The following is an 18,157-nucleotide window of genomic DNA, read 5'->3' on the forward strand; positions in this document are numbered from 1 at the left end:
CACCCCACGGGCTCTCCCCAGCGAGTCCCTTGTGTGGCACAGCTCTCCCTCACTCCCAGAGGGCCACAGCTTCAGAACAGCTGGCCCAGAAAACCCAGCCTTGTTTTCTTCTAGAGGCAAAAAGCTCTGTTAACAAGTGTGTGGAGTCACATTATTTTAAATGGCAGAGGTTAAATGAAGTAACTCAGTCCCATTAAGTCATTAGCTTGTGAAATTTAAGACATCACTTGACCTATTAAATTAGGCTAAAGTGTGGGGGGAAAAAAAACTTATACTAAATGTTTCCTGCTCAAACTGTTGGTGTTACATGCAAATACCCAATACCCCAGAAATAAAAAAAAAATATGGCAAAACTTATTTATATGTAAAAACCACGAAGAAACTTCAGCTACACAAGAAAAACACAAAGCTGCTGTCAAATGATCTATTTGATACTTTTCTGGACCCCAGGGGTTGTTCCTTTCTACTCAGAATCTTTTCCATACCCACAGCCCCCAGGAAAACATCACAAGCAGCACAACTGCTCCAGCTCAGGGCACCCGTGTACCCTGGGCAGAGCCCTGGGACATAACCTAAGGTCTCTTTGCATCTGCGTGAGCAAAAAGCCTGGCACAGGCCTGTAGCTTAAAACAATTTAGGGTGGTGACCCTGGCCCCCTCCATCCTGTGGGACATTTCTGGACTCCAGGGGGGTGACTGCCAGCAGCTGTAGCTCACAGGTGTGGCCCTGGCCTGCACACACCCTCAGCTCGATTTGTAGAAGGCATTCCTAGACAGCATGCTTAAAAAAAAGCCAAAAATTGTAGGTTTTTTACTAAATTCAGTCAAATGCCAGGAGCTTCCATGTGCATTAACAGGTGGGATTGGAAGCAGTCTTCCTAAAGTCCTTCTGATAGGAAAAGGCAGAAGCCCTTTTCCAGGAAAGGTGGAAAACTACTGTTTTACCCTGACAAGCTGTACAGGTTCCTGTCAGAGCAGGTGACTGCAAGACTACACAATGCTGAAGAATCACAGGCTGCTCATAAATACTAGATTGAAATATTCTTATACACATAATTGTGAATTCATTGATTTTATTCTTCATTAAAATTACATATTAAAATATGCTTATCAATAGCTGGTAACTAGTAACAAAGTTCATAGATCTGCTGAGGCCCTGTCTGAAACCAATTTTAAAAAACTGTTATCCCGGAAGACATCAGATGCTGCCTTTAGGTGTTCTGACTACAGCTGCAGGCTTGGAAGAGGCTTTGCTCCAAAACCTGGAAGAGGAATCCGTGCTTTTCCTCACACCCTTACGTATCTGTACAGGCTGTAACGCAGCTCAAGCTGCAGCCTGCCCAGGGTTTAAGTTCCTCGCAGGCAGCCCTCTTGTTGAGGCCATCTCTGTCCTGATGGGTCCAGAAAGGCCCTGGCACGGATGGACCTTTCCAGGGCAACCTGTGAGAGGCTTTCCTGTGCCTGCCGGCTGTAGCCACAGCTCCTGACCCTTCTCGGCTGTAGTCAGACAACAGCCGGAGCCTGCGCTGACGGCAAAGGAAGGAAGTTCACGCAGCTTCAAAAAGAGGGTTTCATTACAAATTTATTTCTTTAAACATGGCCACTTTGAGATTAATGATACCACTTCAGGGAACATGGAAGAATAATAAACAACTGAATTTCAGAAGGGAAACAAACCAGGAAAGTCAGGATTTGCCTTTCAAACAGTAAAAGGCCGGGTTCCAAGAGGCAAGAAGTTTTGGCATACGAGGACCTGTATTTCCAAATCCAAAAGTTGGCTTAGTTTTACAGTGGAAGCTGACTGCAACCTTTGCTCTCCTTCCATAACGCTGGACTCGGACATAACTTAAATGTACAGAAGCGTAATGTGAAAAGGGTTTTGTTTTTGTTTTTGTTTTATTAATTAAAAGTTAACAGCAACAGGCACGTATTAAAACGAACATGGCAAAGCCTTTACAAATGGCTTTACGCTGAAGTTCTCTCCCAAAAATGGCTGTTGCAACAAACTGTAAACAGAATTAATAAACAGTCTTTTACAATAATAACAGGGAAATACAAATGAACTAAAAGAAAGCACCAGTTTCTCAAACTAGATTACAGTTGTGCTTACTGTACTTAAACCAATGTAAAACAAATTACAAAAATGGAATGTTTAAAGTTTAAAATTAGTCCTTTAATTTTGTCCTAGAAAACATTTTCTCCTTTTTCCATCAAAAACCCATTAGCGGGTAATGTTTCAGTAGAGGGAGGAATACGTAAACAATGCACTTCATTGTTTTTTTTTTTTTAACTATTTTTCAAATCAAAAACAAATTTGGTCACTTAGCTTCGTGTGCATAGTTTAAGGCATCTGTAGCAATTTGTTACAGTTTCCTCCCCAGTTGTGGCTGTTGATGATGTCGTCACATTCTAAAAGAATAAATAAAATTAAAAAAACAAAACAAAACAAACCAAAACGTTGCCGCTCAAACCCTTCCCGGTTCCCTCCCCGCCCTCCCCTGTCCCAGACATACTCACACACCCACACGTACACACACGCTGCAGCGAAAGGGGCATTTGTACCCTTTTGTTCTGAAGGACACGCTTCCCATCCCACTTGGATTTCAGATTGGCAAATACCCTGAGCTGATTATGGTGTTTTAGACATTCCACCTTTTTCTTGCATGTGCAGTTCAAGTGTACAAGAGTGGCAACAACATGCGATGTTCCCACTGCGGAATCGCGATGCAGTTCGGACGCTTCCCCCCTCCCCCGCCCTCCTCCCCCAGCCCCTACACCCCACCCCTTCCCTTCCCAAATTCAGAAGTTGTTTTTCTGCTGTTAAAAAAAATTGCATTCCCATACAGCACTGGAGTAAAGCTTGGCTGTGCTCTATGATGAATGCTCAGTTCCCAGTGCACAACAAAACAAAATTATGGCAAATGGGAGGCTTTTCTGGCATCCAAAGAAACGAGAGCTGCAGTCTCAAATTTGATCTTTTTTTTTTTTTTCTTTTAAAAAAGAAAAAAAAAAAAAACAAAAAACAACCCAACAAAAAAGCAACCAAACAAAAACCAAACCCGAGTTAGTGGTTCCTTCACAGCCATGCGCAAAGGTTAAGTCTAGAACCAACAGTTTCAGAGTACATTTGTAAACATCAAGTCTTGCCAGAGGCAGCAGAGGATGGGCACTTCACATTTCCGTATTAAAACAGGGACTGAGTGGAAGGAAAGTATGCTTTGAACACATTTATGCAAGTCTTGCTAAATTCCAAGAAAGTGGAATAATCCATCTCAAGTCTTAGATTTGAAGACCATATTCCAAATGTCACAAAAAAAAAAAACCCAAAACAAAAAAAAACAACAAAACCATAAAGCCAGGTGGCACAATGAAGCTTTCGTGCTGTTCCTCCAAGGCTCGGTCACTGCTGTGCTTTGCATATTCAAGGTTCCGAACGAAAACCAACTGAGGCATATGCATATTGCTCTATGTTCAGATCTTGCAGTCTAAAAAAATTCTGGTTCAAATGGTCTGTGTCAAAGGAAAACTTGGAAATAAATAATGCTGGCATCATTTTACCATTTTACCAAAAAAACCTTGAGCTGGCAAGTTATCTCCTTTAATCCAAACCGTGCAGATACCAAAGAGAAGAGGCAGTTTTGTCATGAAGATTGAGGTCAGGACAATCGAGGTTCCTGAGGTAATATGTCTGAGTCCATTTCCTCAAAAGTGGGGTCAACATCATCACCGCTGCCAGACTGTTCCCTCTGCACTCCCTTCCAGCTGGCCTTGTTCAGTCCCAGGTGGCCAAGCATTGTCTGCGACAGCCTCGTGTTTGAAAAACGGGCCCACTCCCCAAACAGTGGCTCCACTAAGTAGGTCATAAAACCTTCAAAAACAAGGAAACAAGTATGTCCAAGTAAAAACAAACCAACCAAACAAAAACCAAACAACAATATAGAAAAAATCCCAGTCAAACTAAGTATTTTAAATAAAATTAAAATCAAAAATCAACACTGCATTAGTGCTCATTTTAAAATTCCTTTCAATATTTGGGGCATCTTTACAAGATAATCTCTCAAAGGATTTTGCTACTCAGCCAAAATAACAGCATTGTGCTGGATTACAAGTTAACCTCTCTCTTTCACAATGGCCAAATAAAGGAAAATATTGGAGAATGTGAGGGGGGAATCTAACCAGCAGCAACTAACAAAAACTAATGCAGAAAACCTAAATTCCTGAAAGATCTTGTAACAAATTACCCCACAGACAGCCTGAATGATATTACACAGGAAAAAAGAACATTATTTTCACAAGGTTGATTAAAAACACTGAAAAACACAAATCAGAAATCTTTCAAAAAAAAGGCCACAGACCATCAAAAGATCTGTATAGACATTTTTGTGTGTGTGTGGGTGCACGCTTGACTTTAGGGTCCACTTCTATGAACCAAAAACGCAATGGTAAGACTACCAAAGCTGAGTCTGTCAATTACAGAAATGTAAGATTTTCTAGCACTCTAGATTAAAGCAGTGCAGTTGACTGAACGGATTAAGTTTTGCCTCTAATTTAAAGCCAAAGAGAGGTGGAGCCCTGTTGTGGCAACCCCACAGCAAAAGGCACCTGAGACTGCATGAGGCAAGGGGAACAAAAACTCTTCCCAAAGTGGTCACTTGGGGGGAGGGAAGTTCTGGGCAGCAGTGAGGGAGAAGTCAGAAGCTGCTTCCCGAGTTGCACCATGTGTTCCTCACCTGCTCTGTGAGGAAACTGAGGCATCAGGCTCAAGGACTGCTGCCAGTGCAGCACCTTTTGTGAGCACTCAAGGGAGAAAATGTCACAAAGCAAATTGAAAAAATATTGCTCTTTGTAACAAGGTGCTGCTGCACACACACAGAGCAGGTACAGCCTCTAGGAAATGTACCTAAAGAGTTGTTTTTTCAGATTGAATCCTGAAAGAAATCTACTAATAGGAATTGAACTGAGGTTACCGATCTGGATGTTGGCAATAGTTTCTGTCTGTCGGTCACAAAGCGGACTCACACCCAAGTGGTATTTTTTTTCAATATCTCCTAAAGAAATAAAAATATTACACAACAACTGTTAAGTAATCAACTCCAAACCCCAAACAGAATCATCAAATGCTGACAGGGGCAAGTTGTGCAGGCTGCTTAACAAGGGTAGTATTTGCAGCCAGTCAAATGCATTTACTTCCTTCCTCCATCTCCCAAAAAAACACAAGTAGGACAGTGTAGTAAGACCAACAGTACTTTTTATTTTTCATCAGATAATAATTAGTTGAAAAGCATGAAATTTTAGGTTTCTGAAGGATTAGCACACTTCCTTGCAAAAACTGCTGTAGAAATGACAAACTAAGATGTCCCCCCTTGGCAATACGGAAGAGAACAGCGTAGCCTTCACAAATCTATCACTAAATGCAATTTGTTGTGCTGCTTTCCCCAACATCTTTATCTAGAATATGTTTCACATGATTAGCACCAAATAAAGCAGTCTGTTCCCTATTTACTGCATCCATGCTGAAATTAGCAATTCTCAAGCCAGCCAAACCACCCTTAAGAAAGGAAGGAAAAGCACATTATATTGCTAAAACAATTTAATAATAACTGAGAAAATTCACTCTATTTGTCAATGAAAAGCTTTGCAAACTGCTTAAGTAAGTAGCTTTAACAACACAGTAACTAAAAATCTCTTCTCTAGCTCTTCATTGCAGGCCTCATAGCCAAAGTTTAAATAGTAAAGATACATGATTAATATATTTCATAATTTACTGAACCACTACAAAAATGTAATGTGATCATAATTATTCATCTGAAGCATCTTTTGGGCTGAAGTATGTATTGAACCAGCCATTCTACATTCAGATTCTAAGCAGATTCTTTGTTGAGTTTTAGTAACCACCAACCTTTTTGCAAAAAGTACAGCTCATGAAAGTAAAAAAAGAAAATCCCACATTGTACTGCAAATATCTACTAGCCCTAAATATAAATCCCTCTATTTGCAAGCAGCTATGACACAGAGTCACCCTCTCCACAGTGTAAACACATACATTATGTACCAACAGATACTTCTACTCTTACTTGCCTTGATGGAAGAACTCTTCTGTTACTTTTTCACTCCACTGCTTACTCAGCTCCCACGTCCGACAGGGATTACAAATATCAGCACACTTCAAAGCCATCTAGTAAGTTAATATAGAGTGTTAGATCACCTCTCCCTCCAACAGACCCATCTGTAATTATTGATTTCCTGACAGCAGATTAAATTTTACAGTAAATAGCAAACCTACCTACCACTTGTGCTTCTCCCTGAAGTTATGTTCTATAATGATTTTCTAAAAATGCTCAAGGAACTATCAGATCTTATGATAATCTCTGAGTAATATGGAAATTCAAGGCAAAAGTGTTTTGGGGCACTATATTTAGTATAATCACTAATACAGGAGACAAAAATAAATTCAGAAAAATAAACATTGAAGTAAGCAAATGGTATTTTGCATTTCTGGCTCTCAAGTTCTCATATTTAATAATGGTTTGCACAGGACTGAACTTACCTATCCACTTCCTTTTGCAGTCCACAATATGAACCTATAATAAAAATTTCTATAAACCTAAGGCTTTTGTTGTTGAAGCTTGCTAAACCTCTTTCTAGCACAGATGCAAACTGATTCAGAAGTGTGATTTTCTTTCCTCAACCAAGTTCTGACAAAGCATTTCACAGTTCTGAGACTGCACTGGAGTTATCAAAAGAGCTATGCCTGGTCTTGGAAACACAACTCTCCTCAGTTTGACAGCTCTAAGTTATCAGACTTACCAACACATCAGCACTGGGAGAAGTGCTGAAGAGGGCAGACTGAAGCAGAGGGAACAACATTTTTGTAACGAAACAAAATGACTAGAAGGTATTTCTGCTTCATTTTGAAAGCGGGAGAGATCCTCCAGAAGTATTAGTTAGCATTTTAAATACATGTTTTGGGGGTACTTCCAAAAATACTACCAAAAAGATCACCTGTAAAATGAAGTGACGATGGTTGGCGTTCTCTAAACATAGGTCTCCTCTGTCCAAATGGGATCGAAACATGGACAGATACTCGTTTTGCTGACTGATGTCTGTGGCAAGAATGAGATCACCTATCTGGCTTTCCATCAGCTGCCTGGAATTAGTGACACCAAACATTCAAAAAGCATAAGAATTAAAAACAACAGCCATCACTACGCTTATATCTTTTCACCATGCTCACTATTATCCAGCTCACAAGCTTTATAATCAGCATTTTCACTGAACTGATTCTTTTTTGTTTGTTTTCCCTCTTTGAAAAGTTCCTACAATATCCATAAAAATATTAAGATGTTTCACTGGCAGCTTTCAGGAAAACTAAACCAGCTTTTAGCTCTCCCCACCTCCCCCTCTTTTTTTTCTCTCTTAAAATGCACATGCTAATTGTTTAAAGCTTATTTCTTGTTCAAGTAGGTGAAGAGGGTCTATTTTAAACCACAGTTGTGGTGGCAGGATAAGAAAATGCTGCCAAGTTTAATCAAAATAGGTACATGACTGTATGAATACACTTCTTCAGTGTGCCTGCAGTAAATGTGATTTTCTGAATATCACATTGCAGCACGAACTGCTTCTACTCCAACAGCACAGTATCTGGGAGTTCTTAAAATACACCACAAATCTACATTTTGTATTGTGCACTGCCATACAATAATTCAGCTTGCTTTGCAAGTCTGCCTTACTTAGGTGACAGCTTGCTTACATCTTAAAATAATCTATGATATTTTATATCAACATACCTGTTTTCTAATGACATGTGTGCAAATAAACCAGACTCTCTCAGCAACCCCACTGCTGATCTCCAGTGATGGTTCTCTAATACTGAGGTATTCTGCAGATGGAAAGGGTATTACAGGTATCAATCAGTGACTTTTTCTTAAACTGAAGAGCTATATGCTGAGTGGTACAGTTTCAGTGGGGTTTGAGATAGAAAAAAAAAAAAAGAAAAAAAAAGAAAAAGCACTTTTTTTTTTTTTTATAAAGGGTTTTAACTTACAAATCCTGAGCACACTGTTAGCTTGCACAATTTTTCTATCCAGGTAACACAGAAACAATGTCCAACCTACCACTAGCTAAGCACATCACAACTTATATTCCTTTCCTGTACTCTTCAGGCATTCTCCAAATCTGGTTTTAACAAAACAAGTTATTTTGTCCTTACCTTATATAAAGTTGCTAAGTAATGGTTTGTTTTAATTAGGAAAGGTTGGTTAACGCCTGGGTGATCCAAATCATGTGTGGCAGCTGCTATTAAGCTAAGCAGAACATCCCATGGAGTTAAGGACTTTGAAAGCTGGAAGATAATAACAGCAAATGTAATTTTAGCAATGCAAGTATGCCCTAGGAAGAAGTGCAAGGGTGTTGCTTTTGTTTTTCTTCTTTAGTAATTAACAGCCAACAGAAACTCGAGGGAAACTTTTCGTAATGGAAAACTAATATTCCACTGTCTTTTCACAGTCATTGCCCATAAAAAGCTACCAAATTTCAACAATGGTTTAAGTGTTCTTTTCTCTGAATTAGAAAGTTCAGTCTTAAAAAATGCTGGTGCACAAAATGCTACTTTCTTGCTGGTAATGAAGTACTATTTCCAACCAGATCCTGTAAAAGCAGCAAATTCTTAAATTAGCTCTCCATCTCTTTTACCAAGTCAGTCTGTGTGTGTCAAAGCTGCTTGAAATACAGAATTTATTTTAAAAAATAAAAAACTTTCACCTTAAAAGGAAGAAACCAAAGCAAGGAAGACTTTTGAACTGTTCGGAATTACTCTCTACGTTTAAGCAAAATAGTATTTCAAAGGCTCTCAGGAAAAGAACCAAAGGATGAAAATCTGTCAAAACCAAGTATTTTCAAAAACTATGTGTATGTTGATTAACTCAGCATGAAACTGCATGGACTTATTTTCATTGCTGTTACTACTTCTGGTTGGGAGACTTACGAATTAAACTCAGTAATAAAGGGCACTAAAACAGAGCAGACGGTTCTGCCAGTGTAAAAGTGAAAAGCAGCAAACACCTTGTGAGGACTGAAGTTCATAATATTCCCCATTGCAGCTGCCATCTATCATGCCTCACGTGTGTGTAGCATACTTTGGTGCAAAAGAACCGGTAGCTGTATACATTACTAAAAATACAAAGTCTATACTTGGATCCGAAGCATTACAAAACTTCCATCACGAGTATTAAATGAAAAAAAAATGCTCAGAGCTTCCAAACTGTAAGCCACAAAAAAAGCTCATCGTGTATCAGCTCTGGTTTGGCTCACTGCACCAACAATTGATCTGAGAGCAGCACTGAGAAACTGAGTGGGAGGAGTGGGTAAAGAGCCTCTGAAAAACATCCACGCAGCCAGAACTTACTTGTTTTTACCTTGGAAGCAGAATAAAGAGCTATTCTATTCAAGAGAATATCACTTAAGAAGAAAGGCACAAGAAAACTCCTGGCATCTTGCTCTAAGGTGCCTCTAGCAGAAGTTGCCTGTTCATTAACACCAAAGATAAGCAAAGCAAGGGAAATGGTAGTTTCTGGAGGGAAAGAAAACAGCACCAAACAAAAAACCCTCCTGAAAACCACAAACACACCAGGTTTACCATTGCCAGCTCTCACCCAGGCTACAATTCTATGTTAAAACAGCCACAATCTTCATCAATTCCCTACTCAGGCTCAACACAAAGTGGTTTTAGGTTTGTTTTTAATAATAAGTGTGCATATACCCATATATACATGCACACAAGCCATTCATATGCACACACACAGATACATGTATTTCTGTACGTATGGGTGATGTAAAAGTGAAAACTCTCCCTTACCTTGGGCTCTTTTAAGTAACAGTGCATGGCCTGAGTCACATCAGCAGCATGAACTGCATTATGATAAGGGTTTTGACTGTGATAATCTTCTTGAACCATAACTGCAGGAAAGAAACAAATATCCAAATTTAAATAAAACAGCAATTTCTTTTTCCAAGGGCCGTTTTAGATGTCCTTGATAGGCACAGAAATATTCAGTATCACAAGTTACACATAAAAGCATCAAAGTCAATAAATCATCAGCTGAACCAAGACTAAGGTATAAAAGATTTTTATAGGAAGAAACAGTATCTTCTAGAGGAAATCAACTACATGTAAAGTCATCTCATAACAAACATTAGACAACTTGAAATCAATGTATACTCTGAGATTATTTTGACTTTGAGAACTTCCCATGAAAGCCCCCCTGTGACAATCTAGCATGCCTAACTGTTGAAGTAACCCAAATACAAGATGAAGACAGTCCTGTTTACCAAAGAATCAGAATGACTTCATATCATGCCTTGAAAACAGACAGGATCAGAGGAATTAGGCACTGTTTTCCTGTCAGATGAAGTGCTTTCCTTTCCCCTTCAGGAAAGTGGTCATGGGAAGTCACCTCTCTATAGTTTAGGCATCTTTTCATACTTCTACTCAGGCAAATTAGAGCCTATACATCATTTAGAAAAGAATGTCCTTTAAACAATGTTAACAACTCCTTCTGGGCCCCTCAGTTTAGGAAGGATATTGAGGTCCTGGAGCAGGTCCAAAGGAGGACAACTAGGCTGGTGAAGGGACTCAAGCACAGGCCCTGTGAGGAGAGGCTGAGGGAGCTGGGGGTGTTCAGTCTGGAGAAGAGGAGGCTCAGGGGAGACCTCATCACTCTCTACAACTCCCTGAAAGGAGGGTGTAGCTGGGGGGGGTTGGTCTCTTTTCCCAGGCAACTCTCAGCGAGACAAGAGGGCACGGTCTCAAGTTGTGCCAGGAGAGGTTTAGGTTGGATATTAGAAAGAATTTCTTTACAGAGAGGGTGATCAGGCATTGGAATGGGCTGCCCAGGGAAGTAGTCAATTCTCCGTCCCTGGAGATATTTAAAAAGAGACTGGATGTGGCACTCAGTGCCATGGTCTGGTAACTGCAGCGGTAGTGGATCAAGAGTTGGACTTGATGATCTCTGAGGTCCCTTCCAACCCAGCCAATTCTATGATTCTATGATCCTAGACTTGTTATTTTTTATTTAATTTCTTCCATGCTTTCCCTCCATCTTTCTGGCTGTCATGAACCATCAGAGGTAGAATACTTTAATGTATTACACATAGGAATGAGTAAGAAGAGTGAAATAACTATAACGTTAAAAAGGATGGAGGGAAAGAAGACCTGATGAACAGCAATGAAAATATATTCTAAAGTTTTGCCTTTATTTGAGACATTCGCTCTTTAAAGCAAACTTCAAATGAATTATTTTCCTGGCTGACTACAGTCTGTCCATCCCATGCAAACAAACATGCCCACAACCTCTTTTCCTACTCAGTTTACAAGCCAGTAGCCTCCAGGTACTGTAAATTAATTGTGAGAGTAATGATAAAGCATTACTGCCATAGCATCTGTGAAGAGCTGTGGCTCACTCCAAGTAACCACTGTGCAATCTCAATAGCACTCAATGCATTGCTGACATCCCATATGGATAATAATGAAAATAAGCATGCCCGGGCTCTGTTAACCTGCAGTAAAACTCCCTTTCATCTGTTCCTCAGATCCACTTCATGAATGAGGATGTCCTTGGCTCAACTTCCAATTTTTTGTGGCTTCATTGGCTGGTCCAGCTACCTCAGGTTTACAATTCTTTTATTTTAATAAAGCAGATTTAGGATAAGATTTTGATCACAATTTGCCACAACTAGAGAATGGCACAACAACCCTATATTTCTAGGCATACAGTAACTTTGAATTTTCCCTTGTTTTGGAAACTGCAGAAAGATTTTGTTTGTGTATAAACAAACATATATAAATGCACAAAAAAAAAAAAGTGGAGATCCTACTGAGGACTCAAATCAGATTTCTCTCCTTAAAATGATTCCAGTAAGTTCTCAAATAAAGAGAGTTCTGTGTGGCACTACGGACCACTTGACCTGTCCTAGTCTTCCATTATTTGATCCTCAGATTATTTTGGACTAAGGTTTAAGAAGCAGCAAAACAAAATAATTAATTGGGTTCATGCTAAGAAGCTGTTTTGGAAGAAAGTTTTCTAGATTGGACAGATGGGGTATGACCAAGATAACTTTTTTTTTCTTATTGCTAGTAAGTAGAAGGCATAAACAAAAACACAAAGGGGGTGAATTTCAAAGCTAGAATAAAATTTTGCCTCCTTCCAAATCTAATCTCATTGTGGTGATTCACAGCACTGAGTACTCATAGGTAGTTAAGGCAACTGTTATCATCTGGTAACCACTTAACTAATCCAGTCATTCCTAACTAGTTTTAATTTCAAATACTGTTTTTTGCTAAATCTCAACTAACCAGGAAATAAGATGAAAAAACTAGAACACATTCAGTTATTACTTTAGCCTTAAATCACATTTCTATACTAATTTTCTTTACATTCCATAACAGTCATCAAGGTAAGCTGATTTACCTTTCTCAAACTGGAAAAAAAGTGAGCCCACTTTAAAACAACATGAAGTGCAAGACAAAACTGAAAGTGAATTAGATGAAACAGAAAATATTCCCACATTTGAAAGGGAAGAAAAGCCTTCCAGACATCATTTCTCCCCTAAATGGCCAGCTTTGGAACCACAAAACTGTCTTCTCTGAAACTGTGAAAGGCTGCTAAGAAGGGCCCAGAAACTTATCTCTCCAGATTAATTAAAACAAAACAAAACCACACCTACTCCATAAAATTAAACAAAAGGTACTGTCACACAGAAGAACTGAAAAGCAGCTCTTTCAGCTGTCCAGTGAAAGTACCACTTGATTTGAGTATTTACAGTTGTTTCTGTTGAAGCACACCAGGACCAAACATTCAAGTAAAATTGCCTTGTGCTTCTGGAGACAGCGTACCCACAGCACAGTGCTTATTGTACCAGAGTCTGAGCAAGGAAGAGAGAGCATCAAATTGGTACCATTACATATGGCTAAGGTGGCAAATTCAGTACACTTAGGAAACCATCATGAAATTCAGAAATTAAGAGAACTGAAAATTAAACCAGAAAGGAACTGTCTAGCCTCTGCTAATACGAGTGTCACATAATTTCACATATATTCCCAATTCTTTAGATTCAGTAAAGACAACACAGCATTTGCTAAGAAACTGCTAAACTTGTTAATACTGCTTGGATTTTACCTGGAGATTTCTACACTCAAACTCTGAGAGACTGTCTCAATCAACATAATTTAAATCACTGCACAATCTGGACTGCATCAGCACTCTTCAAACCTTATTGCTAAACTACAATCAGCACTTCAGTTAAGGTATAAAAATGCGGATAAACAGCAATATTCATCATAATAAAAAGCTGTATTTACCCAAAAATCTACGAAGTTTCATCGTATCTAACTGGAAGTGTTCAATTAGTCCATGAAGATTAAACAGATGAAAGGTTAAGCTGACTAGACTGTTTCCTAAAAATAAGATGAAAATACTAATTCATTGGAAGCCATTAAATCAGTGACTCTTTCATAAGAAATGTATTATTTCACACAAATTGGTCACAAAAATTATACAAGCAAACTTCACAAAACCAATTTATGATAAATATTCAAATCATATTGCATGACAAGATTCTGTTAGCTATGTCCCCTAGTAGCCACCAGTGTTTTTGCAAAATTATAATGCATTCACCCAGTGTCTATCCACTGTCAACTGATAGAAGGAAAATGTTACTGCACATTAAAAAGAAGCAACAGGTTCCAACATGCAAACCTGTTGCAATGGTATTCAACTTTGTGGTATGTTTCATCATGATGTTTATAAAACAGATACACATTTTAAAACCAAATACAAAGATAATTAGGCTAATTATGCTAACCAATGTTATTGGTTAGCATACAGTGTACATATGTTATCTCTCATTTTCATCAATATATTTTGCTAAACTGCTCTTTGGTTTACACAGTATGCAAAAGTTTTAAGTTTCCCTATTACAAGCTTAACAACATACTTCACCTACTCATAGTTATGATATTGTAATCACTTGCAGTGGTAAACCAAATAAAACTGTAAGAGAGAGATAAATAGCTTGCAAATGTTTACTTGAAATAGCTTGCCAGTTATTACTCTGCAAACAATATGTGGTGGCAGATAATTCAGTTTTGGTACATTGACTCTGACAATCTTCCTTTAGCAGGAATTGAAGAACCTATCACAGACAGAAACTGAGGTACAAAAGGATAAAAGTTTCTGTTAAATCCAGCTTATTACTAGGCTTCACATACTCACACGTGCATGCCACTTCCTCACAATAAAATAAGACAATTCTTCAAATGACATTTACTGAGTAATTTGTTTCTCAGGCTCAGCCAGTAGAGCTCATCAAGCAGAAGTTTATATGCAGCATTCTCCCCTTTTAAACTTCCAAGAACCAGACTGCCTGTTCAAAATATCCTCCTGGAATGTCTAAATTAGGATGCAAAGAGGATGGTATAGGAAGGCTTCCACAATAGAAGCTGTAGCGGTCGTAATTAAAATATATTTGAAAAAAAAGAATATTTAAAAGGTAGAGACAGCCTTATATAAAAAGGATTCTTTCAGATATACTCCCATCCGATAAATTAATCTGAAATAAGATATGCTTACAAAGAGGTTAACATGCACACAGCTTTTCTGCATTCTGTTATCTAAACTTTATTCTTAACTTCATAAACATTCTACTTGCAAAACCCCTCACTGTTTGCATTTTTTATATCCATTTGCTGTATTAAGTCAAACTGTGAGGATACTACTTTTACACTAGGTTAAGCCAAGCATCCCTTGAACAGAACAAGGGAGAATATCATCTTTTGGTGCCATATTTTCATTTTTGAACTTAATTTCTCTTTCTGGCTGCCAACTTTAAACACTCTGACTGCAGCTCTGCTACCAGCTCCATCTGATGGATGTCAAACCTGCAAGAGCTGCCCTCCAGTCATCTCCCACACTTAGACAAATGTCGCCTTGGTGCTCAACTTGATTATCTCCTCCTTCTATTCTATTCAAAACTCAGCTTCCATTGCTGCAGATTATTATAATACACAGCTTCATTTTTATATCCACTGCAGCAGTCCTCAAACTTCCTTTCCAGCACATTTACAGATCTCTGTCTGTCCATAGTTAACCAATGCTTTGAGATTTTCTTATACAGCAATTACTTCTTTACATCCTAATGCTATTTGTAATTAGTGCACAAAATTAACCATCATCTTGTCTTCCTTTTATTTTTTATTTTGTGTAAGCTACATGTACAACAATTTCTGTCTGCTCAACACCTGATCTTTTAAGGTATTCTGCTAGGCATCATAATTATAATGCAGTCATTCCACCTTGCCTCCTTACGGTACTGTAAAGTAAAAGAACTCTTCTACCTAACATTAAATTTATCAGAAAAATACTTGTTCAATGTAACTGACCTTGGACACAAGCATCTATATTAACAGCATTCCATAATTTTATGAAGAAGACTGAATTAGAAAAATTACTTTTAATTTATAACAAATTACTACTTAATAATAAGAACAACAACCTACAAAGGACAAGAAGGGGCTCTTCTACAAATCAGTGGTTATTACCAGTACTGATAGTGATGGCACATTAACAGAGTGGCCAAAGATTTAAAGACTTTTAATCAGAAAATACTATTTGATGAAATTTGTGTTTTTCAGTGAACAAGCAATCACATACCACAGCATAAGAGCAATAGCTAAGCTATGCTGAAAGAGAAAACAGAAAATAGCAAAAGTAAACTCACCATTTGTCAGTCTATCAAAAAGAAAAATATCAAAATTCCAATTTCCAACCTTCTCCAGCATACACTGAAAGAAAACACAAAAGCTGTCACTTTTTTTGCTAATCTCCCCATATCCCAGAGGAGCATTTAAGATTTCAGAGACTGATGCAAGTCTTAGAATTTCTATACAGAAAAGATAGTTTTAATTATTCAATTTGTCTGATAACTGAAGGACTTTAAAATATATGTTGCAAACTGAAAAACTGAAATACAAGTTGTGTCCTGATAGTACTGGCTTGAGATTCTCCCTTCATCCTCTAGTAACTTTTTTAAATAAAAATTTAAACTATTAGGTTAAAACCTGAAACAATATGACAGATTAATGGTATTGAGGCTTCTTCCACTTTTAATTTTTGCAATGAGCTGGTAGTTAATCTCTGTGTAGTCCTTGCCCTCAGTTTCTCCCTTTCCCATGTTGTTCATGCAAGAGAAGTAATACCTACCTGCTTTACTAGACATGAGCCAAGCTTTTAATTTCTGTAAGAAACTAGCTTTTGACTTTCCACCTCACTGAACCAGCACTTCTTCACAGCTGCTCCACATGAATTATTCTTCCAGCAACATGCTGCAGACACCACTCAAAGCCTCACCAGAGTTTCACCATCACAGTCCTTGCTTCCCCTCCCTACCTCTATCAGAAATACCTGCCCAGCACATTACAATGGACACTTGCCTTCTCCTGCTCAGATTATTTTGTGATCCAGTTACTACATACTAGATTTTCTCCAGCAGCCTCTAAAACTCATCTAACAGAAGAAACAAAGAGCAGCTAACTAGATCTTTCTGCTGTTTGATTAAATGTCCATCTTCAAAACCCATCCTCCAGGTTATTGGTTTATTTCTACACTGAAACATGGATATGTGCTCTATGGACACATGGCTTTATAAGTGTATTTGTTTTCAGCATCAAGCTTACAAACAAGGAGCTTTACACACAATCATTAAGATAACACAGCCTTTGGGATCCTGAGCAACGTGGCAAGCTTTGTCTGCTCATTCCCCTTCAGCTCTATCCATCCTCTGTCCCCAATTTGCAAGCCTGTCACCCAACTAACTTCTCCTAGCACTGCCTGTCTTCCCAGGGTGCTTTACTGCAGCATGACTATATTACAGCAAACCCTCTTTTCTAGAAGCACTGCCTACCAAAGAAAGAGTCAGTTTGGCATAATTATCTCCTGATAAATCCATTTATGTGTTTTATTGACTTTTCAATTGTTAGTCACTCTTCCAGATGTTCAGTAATGAGGTTAGGCTAAAAATGACTCAATAGTTCTCCAAATTGCTTCATTACATTTCTGAAATAGCTGCATTATTATTTCTTTACTTTCTTCCCAGTTATTACAGTGCATCCTCCATTCACTAGAGAGATTTTTTTAAAAATGCTAGTTGTATAACCTCTAAAAATAGTCTAAATAAACTTGTGGGAGGCGAAGCAGTTTGTAAGAAACCAGGTAATTTTTTCTGGACCTTATTAAAGACAGAAATATATACACACACACATGCAAACAAACACTTGTATATAAGAAACACATGCTTAAAATTTGTATTTGGCTGTACTCCCACAACTTAAGATACAGTTACACACTAGCCAACATTTAAAAAAAACATAGTTAGGAAAAAACAAGCAACCAACCTTTGCTTGTCCATTATAGTCATCATCTAAAATGTTTGAAGAATTTGGAACAGTGATACCACGGAAAAAACGGGAAGATCTCAGGTATCGCTGGAAACTGAGCAACCGCCTCACATTTCTTGCAGAAACAGACACCTCAATTTCAGAATTTGCTACAAAAAAACAAGAAGATAAATACTCTCTCTAGTAAACCTTTTAGAAAAAATTATTTAGGGGAAAATTGTTTGGGTACAACAAAGACGATGCAATTTTTTTTTTTAATTGGTGTATAACATGTTTCAGCCACAGAGATTTTTATTAATAGGAAGAACAGAGCCATGGCTCAGGAGATAAAGTTTTCTAGGTTAGCATCCTGTGAAGAAAAATGAGTATTTCAATCATAGCTAGAACGTAAGTTCTAAGTAACATAAGTTCATAAGTATTTTTAAGGAACTTTGTTATTGAAAGGTCAGAAGTATTACTGGAATTGCAAAAACACAATATTCTGAAAAAGCTCTTTCTGGAAAACTCCTGTCATCATGTATATACATCCAATCCTTGCCTCTAAAAACATCACATAAGAAATGTACAACATCAAGAGAGTATTGGTAATTGTGGTAATACAGGAGTTACAATCAGGTTTTAAACACATACAAATAACTTTTACACTGGTTTTTAAAGCTCAGAAATTCTCTTAACCTTACTGGGAAAGTTTTACCTCAAGTGGTTTTGGTGC

General features: G+C 38.1%; 1 protein-coding gene across 4 annotated transcripts in view; it reads right to left on the reverse strand.

Annotated features, from left to right (window-relative positions):
- Nucleotides 1-2,814: 2,814 nt before the first annotated feature.
- PDE7A (phosphodiesterase 7A) overlaps nt 2,815-18,157 on the reverse strand; it is a 71,895-nt gene continuing 56,552 nt past the window's right edge. For 3 of the 4 annotated variants that reach the window (XM_030445139.1, XM_030445138.1, XM_030445142.1), the window contains 10 exons: nt 17,443-17,594; nt 15,771-15,834; nt 13,354-13,449; nt 9,853-9,953; nt 8,209-8,340; nt 7,787-7,878; nt 7,002-7,146; nt 6,078-6,174; nt 4,967-5,047; nt 2,815-3,867 (listed from right to left, as the gene is read on the reverse strand). In XM_030445139.1, the coding sequence (XP_030300999.1) occupies nt 3,656-3,867; nt 4,967-5,047; nt 6,078-6,174; nt 7,002-7,146; nt 7,787-7,878; nt 8,209-8,340; nt 9,853-9,953; nt 13,354-13,449; nt 15,771-15,834; nt 17,443-17,594 (1,172 nt within the window). In that variant the 3' untranslated portion in view covers nt 2,815-3,655. The remainder of the gene's footprint in view (nt 3,868-4,966; nt 5,048-6,077; nt 6,175-7,001; nt 7,147-7,786; nt 7,879-8,208; nt 8,341-9,852; nt 9,954-13,353; nt 13,450-15,770; nt 15,835-17,442; nt 17,595-18,157) is intronic. The other variant, XM_030445141.1, reaches the window with a different exon arrangement.

This window comes from Calypte anna, chromosome 2 (genome assembly GCF_003957555.1).
Source record: "Calypte anna isolate BGI_N300 chromosome 2, bCalAnn1_v1.p, whole genome shotgun sequence".
Classification (NCBI taxonomy): domain Eukaryota; kingdom Metazoa; phylum Chordata; class Aves; order Apodiformes; family Trochilidae; genus Calypte; species Calypte anna.